We start from the raw sequence: 11,167 nt of genomic DNA, 5'->3' as shown, positions 1-11,167 counted from the left end.
TGGCGATGCTTGCTAGTGCCTTCTTGATGGATTTCTTATCATCATCACTAGAGTCATCATCATCTAAAGAGCCATCACTATCCCAAGTGACCACATAGCCTCCACCCTTCTTCTTCTTCTTGAATGTCATCTTCTTCTCTTTTTTTCCTTCTTCTTTTCTTTCTTCTTCTCATCCTCATCATTGTCACTATTGTAGGGACAATCCGCTACAACATGATCCTTGCTCTTGCATTTATAGCATCTTCTCACACACTCCTTGTTGTGATCTCTTCTCTTTCTTGCACCATAGCCCTTCTTCTTCATGAATTTGCCCATCTTGCGCACAAAGAGAGCCATAACTTCATCATCAAAGTCACTAGCATCTTCATTGTCACTTGATTCTTCTTTCTTTCCTTTCCCTTGTTTTTTATGATGAGCTAGCCTTGAATGCTACACTCTTCTTCTTGTCTTCATCCTTCTTCTCATCTTGGTCAACCCCCTCCCTTTCCACATAGTATGTCTCTTGTATCATGACATCACCTAGTACTTGGTTAAGGGTTATGTCCTTCAATCCTCCTCTTATGATGATCTATCTCAATGTCTCGAATCTTGGAGGTAAGCACATCAAGAACCGATGAGAGACATCATCATCACTTATCTTCTCACCCAAAACCTTCAAGTCATTAATGATCACTTGCAATCTATGGAACATCTCGGATGCACTCATCATCTTTTATCTTGAAGCTTGTCAACTTATCCTTCAGAATGTACAACTTGGCACTCTTGACCACCGGTGTGTGCTCGTAAGTTTCTTCCAATCTCTACCATACTTCACTAGCTCTTTCACAATCCTTGATTTGCTCAAACACCTTTGAATCAATGGCATTGTAGATGGTGTTGAGAGCCATTGTATTACATTGTTTGTTGGCCTTGTCTTGGTTGATGAGATTAGTGGGATCAAGAATTACATAGTCACTTTCGGTCACATCCCACACTTGATCATTGATTGAACCAAGATACATCTTCATCTTTCTCTTCCAATAATCATAACATGTGCCATCAAAGAAAGGTGGTTTGTCCCCCCACATGATTGAAGGCATGTGCCATCTTTTGACATTGAAGGTTGTTAAGCCTTGATTAAACGGTGATCATGGCTTTGATACCACTTGAAAGGTCCTAAATGGCTAGAGGGGGTGAATAGCCTATAAAAATTCTCTATAAATTGGTGCCGAGGCAAGAGATGATGAACAAATCAATGAATACCAAATGAATTACTAGGAGAATTCCAATCACAACTTGACACAAGATTTTTCTCCTGAGGTTTACATGCTTGTTGGCACGCTAGTTCCCGTTGTGTCGACCAACACTTGGTGGTTCAATGGCTAATAGGTGTTTCACAAACCTAGCCCAACACTTGGGCACCGCAAGAACCTACCCACGAGTGAGGTAACTCAATGACACGAGTAATCTACTAGAGTTACCTTTTGGCTCTCCGCCGGGGAAGGTACAAGACCACTCACAATCACTGTGAGATGGCCATGAACAATCACCAACTCATGCCAATGCTCCTCTGCTGCTCCAAGCCATCTAGGTGGCGGCAATCACCAAGAGTAACAAGAAATCCTCAGCCACAACGATCCCCAAGTGCCACTAGATGCAATCACTTAAGCAAATGCACTAAGAATCACTCCCAATCTCACTATGATGATGAATCAATGATGGAGATGAGTGGTAGGAGTTTGCTTAGGCTCACAAAGATGTCAAGTATGTCAAAGTGCCAAGAGAGTGAGCCCAAGCTGGCTAAAGTCTATTTATAGCCCCCTCAAACAAATAGAGTCGTTGCTCTTCATAGGTGTGTCTAGATGCACCTGACCTGACACACCCCAGCATCTAATCGGCCAAGTCCGGTCGGCCGATGGCCACCATGTGTCCTCCCTTTGAATGCTGTCTGTCGGATTCCAATGGTCAAGCCGAGCAGCACCAACGGCTAAGTCACAATCGGACGTGCCAGTGCGAGACCGGACGCTGCCGCCCAGTGTCCACTCACGCATGCGCCTGTGCCACCGAGACTTTGACCTAATGTGTTGCCTGATGACCAGACGCTCCTCCAATGTGGAGTTCGGTCACTTTCAGTAAGGGTCCAGAGTGGGAAAATCGTGACCAGACGTGCCCCTGCGTTTAATCCTCTCTGGCTCAATAGCCGAGCCTCCATGCTGCCACGTCATGTTACATCACCTGTGACCGGACGCACCTCCTACGCGTCCGATCACGCATCCCCAGCAGAGTCCAATCAAAGACCGGAGGCAGTGCCACTCTGCGCCAACTTACTGGACACGCCAGGGGAGAGTCTGGTCTCCCAAAGGCCAGAGTCCGGTCGAGTACCTTCGCCTCCTTTTCTTTTTTCTATCTCCTCAAACACTTCACCCTTGCTTCCAAGTTGCTAACCACAAGGTGTATAACTCATGTGCCTGTGTGTTAGCATTTTTCTAAGCATTTATCAAGGGTTAATTGTTAGCACACTAGGTCCCTAATGCATATGCAAAAATCATGTCACCTAGTGGCACTCGATAACCGCTTAGCCAAAGATTTCCCCTCTTTATAGTACGGCTATCGATCCTAAATATGATCACACTCTCTATAGTGTCTTGATCACCAAAACGAAAACCTATTGGATACCTTTGCCTTGATCAACACTTGGTTTTTGTTTTTCTCTTTCTTCTTTTCTAAGTTGGAGCTTGATCACCATCATCACATGTCCATCTTCACCTCCATGGACTTTTTCTTGCTCCACCACTTGGATTGGACCATCCTATCTAGTCACACACTTAGATGCAAGAATTAGTCCATAGGTTTCATCATTTATCCAAAACCAAACTAGGGCTTTCACGTGTCATGTTTTTTGGTGTTGGTCTTGTTTGGGACAGCCTTTATCTTAGAATCTTTTCTTCTAAATTTGATTTTTCTATAAGCTAGATTTTATTTGAGAAGGATTGTGTGAAAAAGCTACCCATTTGGGGCTTAAAGAGCCTGACGATGACAAGGACAAGAGAGAGGCACGGGCACCGACGAGGATGAGGCAAGGCGCGGCTCAGCGAGGAAGAGGAGGGAGGCCATCTGCCTATTCATCAACAACAACCCCTTCTCGCAGAGCTGGTCTTTGATGGTAGGTAGGTTCAGGTTGTTGAAGCTGCGTCACTCATGGTTGTGCTACTCTAGCAACGATTTGCCGATGGGCCAATCCAAATTTGGCGTTTGGTGACCAAGCCTTTGTCTGTCACTGACACTTCAGCCTCAAACAAGCAACGAGGAGGAGGCACAAGTGCTCGAGTGAAAAGAGGCAGCGACACTTGGGCAAGGAAGAAGGAGGAGAGCAAGTGCCATTGTGGGGAAGGAAGAGGGAGGCACGTGTGCCACATAAGGAGGAAAGAGGCATAGGCGCTGACGAGTACAAGGGCGAGGTGGTTGAGGAATTGGTGGGATTTTTCCCCAACGCTCACACCTAGCGCGGGAGGCGAAAGCGCGGGGAAAGAAAGCGGCAAGGGAATCGATTCGTTTGGGGCAGTTTGCTGATTTTCTCCACTGTTCGCCCAAGAAAATTAGCTCTAAACAGTTTTTTTTATTTAACCACCTGTTTTGCAGGTTTAGCGGGAGTATTAGAGAGGTGAGGACTGAGTGTGCAAATATCAAACGAAGATTTCAGCTAATCTAGGATGGCGCAACATCTCAGATTTGATGAACAGATCACAACCACTCAAGATTTAGTTAGGGACTGAAACAAAGAAGATAAATTTCAACATACATGGTTGATCCGGATATTAGTGACTAAAAATAAACTTTTTAGTGTCTCAGATTTCAATAGCTTACTCAACTTAAGACTTCCGCCCTAGGTTTACAATCATTTATGTGACGATCTACTTGGTGCAATTTCTGGGATAAAATCGATTGATTATAGAAAAAACATGGATAGCTCCAGACTCAAGTTCTTTGTTTGGCTACAGTTCCAAATCGTATCTCAGTTTAGGTCTTGTTTGGATGTTGTCGGATTCACCTGAATCCACATGCGTTAGGATGGATTAGGGTGGAATTTAGTTCAAGTTTTACTCCAATCTACTCTAACACATTTGGATTGATGCAAATCCGACCATATCTAAACCAGGCCTAAGCGATAAAAAAAAACTCAGCTGTCCACCTTGCACAGATTTGAGATGGCGTATGGTCCTAGACCAACGACAACAACTGCCCAAGCTCCCATGACTGGCAAAATATGATCTCTGTCTCACAACAGTGACGCGTTGTGACAACGAGTGTGAGTGTTCCTTTTATAGTATTCTTTAGATATATTTGTATTGATCCGAATCCATGTATGTTTATTTTTTCATCCGATTTACTCTAAAACGTCGATTGTAGTGAATAAGAGTATATTCAAACAAACTCTAAACAGTGATCACTTTTTACTTGTCTCTTATTAGGATGAGGATGGACTGTAGGGCCAAGGCCCCTCCAGTTCTCTCAAAAAAAAAAGATGAGGATGGACGGATTAATCTATTCTATTTTATATAAAAAAAGATATGAGTTGATAAAATAATAAATTAATTTTATTTCTCAAACTAAACAGGCGACTTAGCAGAGAAGATTAAATATGGAATGCCGTTGGAGATCGGAGTGGTATATAGATTGTTCACTCATATAAGGCGATATATGTGATTTACAGCCATTCTATACGCACTCTTGGGCTTGCGAAGAAATATAGGACGTGTGGCCCAAACCAGCCCATTTGGACGCATATAAACGCTGCCAACCGCAGGCGGCAGGCCGATAAGCCAAGGCCCAAGGGCTAAGGGAGTAGGAAGCATGCTTCGGATGCGTCTGGGTCGAAGCAGTAGGTGGACACGAGTGCCATGGCTCATCTGACACGTGCTACCCAGCGCAAAGCGATTCGACTTGACGCATCACTTCTTCGTGCCGCTGGAGGTTCGTGTCTGTCCCAAAGCGATGCCAGGACGCCACGTCCAAGCTAAACATCCGATGCCATTGCCACCTGCCCAGTCTTTGTATAAAAACGCACCCGATGCCCAATCTTCGCTGTCCCATCAGCCGAGCAACTCTGTGCTTCTCGCGGACACTTCCGTTTCGATCGAACCCAGCACACCGCAAGCGTCGCCGTTGGTTCCCTCGGTTGATCGACCGAACTGAAGGAGGAGAGATGGGCAAGTCCTGGGCGCTCATCAGACACCTCCACACCGTCGCCGGGTATGTTCCCTTGCAGTTTGTTGCCGATTCGTCGTCCATCGTTTCTTCATCCCGGTGTCCTTGGAGCTTCGATCGTCTTTGATTGATTGCAACCGTTGCCTGATGTCCCCGTTTGTTGGTTGTTCCTCTGTTCCATGCATTTTGCAGGCCGAGCATTACCCTGCTGTACCCTCTGTAAGTTTTATCACCTTATCAGTGCAGCGGTGACCACGCCACGGCGTGAGGAATCATGTTGGGGACATGCATGCATGGTGCCTGGTGCAGGTACGCGTCGGTGTGCGCCATGGAGAGCCCGTCCAAGGTGGACGACGAGCAGTGGCTGTCCTACTGGATCATCTACTCCTTCATCACGCTCCTGGAGATGCTCGCCGAGCCGCTCCTCTACTGGATCCCCGTGTGGTACCCGGCGAAGCTGCTGTTCGTGGCCTGGCTCGTGCTGCCGCAGTTCAAGGGCGCCTCCTTCATCTACGAGAAGCTCGTCAGGGAGCAGCTCAGCAAGTACCCGCGCAAGGGCAAGGGCAAGGGCAACGTCGACGACGATGACCACAAGGTGCACATAGCCAAGGTAGGTAAGGATGCGATAAAGCCATCACGATATGCTGTAGCTGTTCTCTTCCCTCTGGGCGTGTTTTAACTTGTGGTGTTGCTTCCTGTTGGGTTGGGGAAAATTGCTAGGCTGAGCACGACCATGTGCAGTGAAAGTGCGACGACGACGGGAGCTGACCAGAGATCAGAGGAGCTGCTGTAGATTTGGTGCTGTTCATGTATCCTTCCTAGATATCTCTGCTGTTCTTGTATCTGAAGTTCTGAGCTGTGTGTGTCTCCCTTGAGTTGGAACGAAATGCTTCTGTAAGAACGAAAAGATGTAGACAAGCTAAGTGCCTCAGCTCCTTGAGTAAAATTTCATGTTTACAGAAGACTACGGAGCGAGTATTTGGTTCGTCGCCGAGGCAATGCTGTCTGGCTCGACAGCACCCCAGAGTCCGAGATAGTTAGTTTGGTTCCTCTGCTCTGTTCGTCGTCGACGGGCAATGTGGGCAGAGCTTCGATATTACTCCCTTCGTTCGGGGGATTTTTGTTCCTTCTAACTTCCGAGTTTAACTTTTCTAGTTTATTTTGATCTAGACTTAACTTTTGGTCAACTTTGTAGAAAATGCACTGCCAAATTCAAACAAGGTTATTATTTGACCAGCTTTGTAAAAATGCACTCTCTCTAACATCAATGAATAAGTTAAATAAATTCTCTATGAAATATATTCCCCTTATAGTTACGGAGTACAGTTACAAACACTAATCTATTAAGTCGTGACACGGTTAGAATTTTAGGATAAGTATATATTAGTTATCGTTTAAACATCTAACTAGTAAAGGATTACTTTTATTATATGTCGCGTAATATGCAGCCTGAGGTAGTAACGCCTGCTACCGAATCTTTTGATGGGGGAAGTGACGCGCTAGCAGCGAGCCAAGCCGTTTGGCCCGTGGTAGGCTAGGTAAATGTGGTGCCTCATGCAGGTCTGGGGCTGGTCGCCCTTTGAAGGATACACCGAGCTTCCGCTCGGGCTTGACCGATTTAAGGTCACAGAGAGAGTTACCGAGGTCGTCAGACGGACACCGCACCTGAAACAGGGGTCATAGCTTGGTCGAACGAATGGTCGAGAAAAGAGAGAGGCCCCTTCACTGCTATTCCGAAGATGGTTCGGGAGGTCGCGAGGGGCTTGGGGCTCCTATTGAGTGCTTTGACAGAGGGGGTCACCTAGAACCTAAGATTAGCGCTGTGGGCCTAACATGGCCCACTCCGGTAAGAGGCATTAGCCTCTAGGAAATAGGTAAAGTCTTTTGTGCCTGGGGTTTGGCGAGGCTTGGGAGGTCCGCGACCTTGGAATGCTATAGTCGATCAAGGAAGGGCGAAAAGTGTTGTCATATTGCTCCAGCCGAGCTTTCCATCCCGAACAACATGAGAAATATTCCTTTAGAATATGATAGATGCCCTGATCGTGATATAAGGGCAGAGCAACAAGGCACCAGGTCTTGCCGAGGCTATGTCCTCTTGCCTCCACGAAGCTGTGTCGGTGATTCCCAGCTCAAGGTCACACTCGGGGAGTGACGCAACATGATAAGCGCCCGTCGCATGAGCGCATCGGGACATGCCTGTTAGCCTGTCCCTGCATGCCGCCACGCCCTTAGCGTGCAGCCATGAGGAAGGTGTTCCCACATAAGGCACAGCAGTTCTTCACGTCTAATGGTCAGCTCCAGATTCCTGCAAAGGATGTTCGAGGCAGCCCAGCGCTATCGTCCATGACAAACCCACGAGGGACGACGTCCGGTGCCGCCACCAATGAAAGTTGAGGACACAAAACCCTACAGAATCTACGAACCCGCTCTCCTTGTACACTTTACCCTTGGTATATAAGGTTGGCCTAGGGCTTATGTAGAAGGGAATGGAAGGACCAATTGCGGTTAGTCGATGAAATCCTAGATCACTAGTTTAGTGCTCTTCTACCATCTCTCTCTTTTTTCTCGCATTATAAGAACTTGATTGATCATTCTAACGTGAAGAAAATAGCTCTTAGATGTCCATACCAGGATAGATTCTTTGTGTCTTTAGTGCTAAACCACCGAAGTAATAAGCATCGACCTACAGATCGGATCACTAATTACTGCCACTAAATCGAACCTACGACAACAACCTTCAACACAAGTGTCGGGTACCGCGAGAAGGGGTACCCTAAGCAAGACCCAAAAAAAAACAACTGCTTAGACTTCGTAAAGATCGAAACCAGCTAAACGCTGCCGGCCTCGGCCGATTCTCCGACTCGCCCGAGGCTCCAAGGGCCTCGGCCAATTCTCCGACTCGCCCGAGGCCCATCGCCACGGGCCTCGGCCGATTCTCCGATTCGCCCGAGGCCCCCTCACTACTGACCCCGAGCGATTCCCCGCCAAAGGCCTCGGCCGGGCCACCGACCCTCCGTCTCGCGCAAGGCAGGCTCGGCAGCACTCCGATGCCTCTTCCTTCTCCCGTCCCTCTGACAAAACGTCGTGTCGCATCAACTCAGCCAACTGCTGCCCCTGACGACAACGGCATGCTCGGCACAGTACAGCAGAATGGCCGATGGGACAGGAGGCAGGACTGGGCAGGGGTTACCCGCCACTGTACTAACCACCATGCACATGGTTGACGCCCATGCCTCACTGTGCTGCCAACTCCTGCTCCGAGGACAACGCGGCGTGGGAAGCCACGTCTGGGCTACTGTGGCCTCGGAATCAGTACCCAGGACCAATAATTCCCTCCAGGGCCTCGGCAGTTTGCTTCAGGGGCTCGACAGCCTGGGGACCCATGTCCGCCAACGCCCCCCGCGATGGCTTGGCCTCGGCACCTACAGAACCACGGCCCCCTACGACGTCATCATGCGATGACCTGCACGTCCCTCGGACTGGGCGGGGGTTACCCGTCACTGTGCTAACCACCATGCACATGGTTGACACCCATGCCTCACTGTGCTGCCAACTCCTGCTCCGAGGACAACGCGGCGTGGGAAGCCACGTCTGGGCTACTGTGGCCTCGGAATCAGTACCCAGGGCCAACAACTCCCCCGAGGCCTCGGCAGTTTGCTTCACGGGCTCGGCAGCCTGAGGGTCCATGACCGCCGAGCCCCCCACGATGGTTCGGCCTCGGCATCTGCAGAGCCGCTGCCCACTACGACGTCATTACACGGTGACCAGCACGTCGCCCGCCATGTCCTGCATCAAGCTATACTGGAGCCCCACGACGCACAAGATCGAGTATGACCGGCGCGTCACTTCTGCACGACAAGGACGGGGCCACTCCGTCGACCATGCCACAACAGTGGCCGGCTACAGGGCTCGGACACGCCACCCCCGTTTTTAGAACGCTATGTAGCAACATATGTAGGTTCCTGGTTCTCCCTTGGAGTATAAAAGGGAAGGACCGGGGCCATTTCTAGGGGGCGAGAGAAAGGGGGGACGAACACACCGATAGAACTAGACACTTCCGCTACGCTGGTGGAGAACAACGCCTCAAGCAGCCTGCACCACCCTCGCCGAGACCTGGGGCTAGCCCCCTCTCTCACCTAGCTTGTAACCCCCTACTACGAGCACTCCGGTGCAAGGAATACAAGATCGATCTCTCGGACTGGACGTAGGGCCTCGATTGCCTGAACCAGTATAAACCTTGTGTCTCTTTGCATCACCATCCGGGATTAGGAGCACGCAGCACAAATTCACTCGTTGGTTGAGGGACCCCTGGTTCCAAAGCACCGACAGTTGGCGCGCCAGGTAGGGGCCGCTGCGTGTCAGCTTCGTCATCCTAGCAAGTTCCGGATGGCAGACCCCGTACGACCATTGCGTCTCGGCACCGTGGTTTGGTTCGGAAGCCTAGAGTTCATGTCTCTAGGGCATGAGTACGACATGGTGCTCCTCACTCCCCGAGCCCCACCGTCCGACGATGAAGTCGCGCCCCGGCAGCCCAGGCGCAGGCGGCGCCCGGGCGGCCGTTCTCGCCACGCTCGCCAGGCGCGACGCGAGCGAGGCCACCCCGACGTCACGCGAGCCCAGGGCGTCACGCCCCTCCTCGCCGATGCCCTACGACCAGCTGTTGGTACGGGGTCCCTGGCTGGGGACCTGTCTGGCCTGAGCATGGACGAAGGAAAGTCGCCGGTGGCTCGCGGCGACGCCCAGTCGTCTAGCTCTGCTCTACCACTCCCTCAAGAGCCGACCCCGGCGGGGCAGAATATGGAGACGGCACCGTCCCCATACCCCTTTGGGTTGAGAGATGCCGCCGCCTCTTACGCCTACGCATACGCTGCCACCCACGAGCACCCTGCGGAACGCCGCCAGCGCTTCGCTCTCGACCTGAGCACCCGCTCCGACCCCTCGGACGAGGACGAGGCATGGCCCAGGGTGGATTTCTCCGAACTCCACAACCCTGGGGCTTTGCGCCAATTCTTGGCCGCAAGCGACTACTGCCTCGGCTACTCTGACTCTGACGACGAAGGGACTTACGATCCATCTCGTGAGTGCTTCCACGTCGGGCTCGGGATGCCAAGGGCGGGTGAAGAGGATGAAAGGACAGGCAACCATTCCCCGCCCCGGGCAGGGGCGGGCGACGCCACACCTCCGCGTCTCGAGGCCCCGGTAGCACGGAACGGCTCCGCCCAGATCTGGAGCAGCTCCGCGAGCTTCGAGACAAGGTCGAACAAGACCGGCTCCTTCTGCAACAGCTTTGGAACACTCTCGAGCAGGAGCAGCAGGGGCGCGGTGAGGGCGGAGGAGCCCGATGGAGGGCCCGCGACGTCCATCACCGCATCAACAACGACGAGGAGGGAGCGCCACCCCCAATCTTTAATCACGCCAGCCAGAATGTCGCAGCCGCTGCGATGCTGGTCCGATCAATGCCCGAGCCCTCCACCACCGAGGGGCGACGGGTCCGTGGGGAACTCCGCGATCTCCTCGAGACCGCAGCGGTGCAGCAGGCCGAAAGTTCCGCCTCCCGCCGGCGCGGAGGCACCTCGGAGCAACCCACAGCGCAACCTCGCCGGGGCCAGGATGCCTCAGTCCGTCCCGAGGACGCTCGCGCGCCGACGGTCAACAGGGCCCCCTCGGTGCGCGACCGACTTAGGGACCGACGCGAGGCACAGGGCGACCACGAAGTAGTTGGCAGGCGACGGCGCCACGACGACGGAGCAGCACGGGGCTACCACCCACACCGAGGCAGTCGCTATGACAGCGGTGAGGACCGCAGTCCTTCCCCTGAGCCGCCAGGACCTCGGGTCTTCAGCAGGGCCATCCGTGTTGCTCCCTTCCCCGCCCGGTTCCGACAGCCGGCCAACCTCGCGAAATACAGTGGCGAGACCAACCCGGAACTCTGGCTCGCCGATTACCGCCTGGCCTGCCAGCTAGGTGGCGCGGACGATGACCT

General features: G+C 51.7%; 1 protein-coding gene across 2 annotated transcripts; it reads left to right on the top strand.

Moving 5' to 3' along the window:
- Positions 1–5,072: 5,072 nt before the first annotated feature.
- Positions 5,073–6,383, top strand: LOC136473108 (protein HVA22-like). 2 transcript variants are annotated; one of them, XM_066470798.1, is made up of 4 exons: positions 5,073–5,229; positions 5,377–5,403; positions 5,494–5,798; positions 5,905–6,383. In XM_066470798.1, exons 1-4 carry the CDS (start codon positions 5,183–5,185, stop codon positions 5,907–5,909), a joined length of 384 nt encoding a protein of 127 aa, XP_066326895.1. In that variant the 5' UTR covers positions 5,073–5,182; the 3' UTR covers positions 5,910–6,383. The 2 variants fall into 2 exon arrangements, with proteins under 2 accessions (XP_066326895.1, XP_066326894.1); XM_066470797.1 differs by having other exon boundaries at positions 5,494–5,794; positions 5,905–6,377.
- Positions 6,384–11,167: the final 4,784 nt, after the last annotated feature.

This window comes from Miscanthus floridulus, chromosome 8 (genome assembly GCF_019320115.1).
Source record: "Miscanthus floridulus cultivar M001 chromosome 8, ASM1932011v1, whole genome shotgun sequence".
Classification (NCBI taxonomy): domain Eukaryota; kingdom Viridiplantae; phylum Streptophyta; class Magnoliopsida; order Poales; family Poaceae; genus Miscanthus; species Miscanthus floridulus.
This window is presented reverse-complemented; position numbering and strand designations above follow the sequence as displayed.

What these genes read in the sequence shown, in the direction of transcription:
- LOC136473108 (XM_066470797.1), top strand. Translation starts at nt 5,183, where the DNA reads ATGGGCAAGTCCTGGGCGCTCATCAGACACCTCCACACCGTCGCCGG. An exon ending in ATTACCCTGCTGTACCCTCT is followed by an intron (nt 5,404 to 5,493) that starts GTAAGTTTTATC and finishes TGCCTGGTGCAG; the next exon opens with GTACGCGTCGGTGTGCGCCA. An exon ending in ACAAGGTGCACATAGCCAAG is followed by an intron (nt 5,795 to 5,904) that starts GTAGGTAAGGAT and finishes GAAAATTGCTAG; the next exon opens with GCTGAGCACGACCATGTGCA.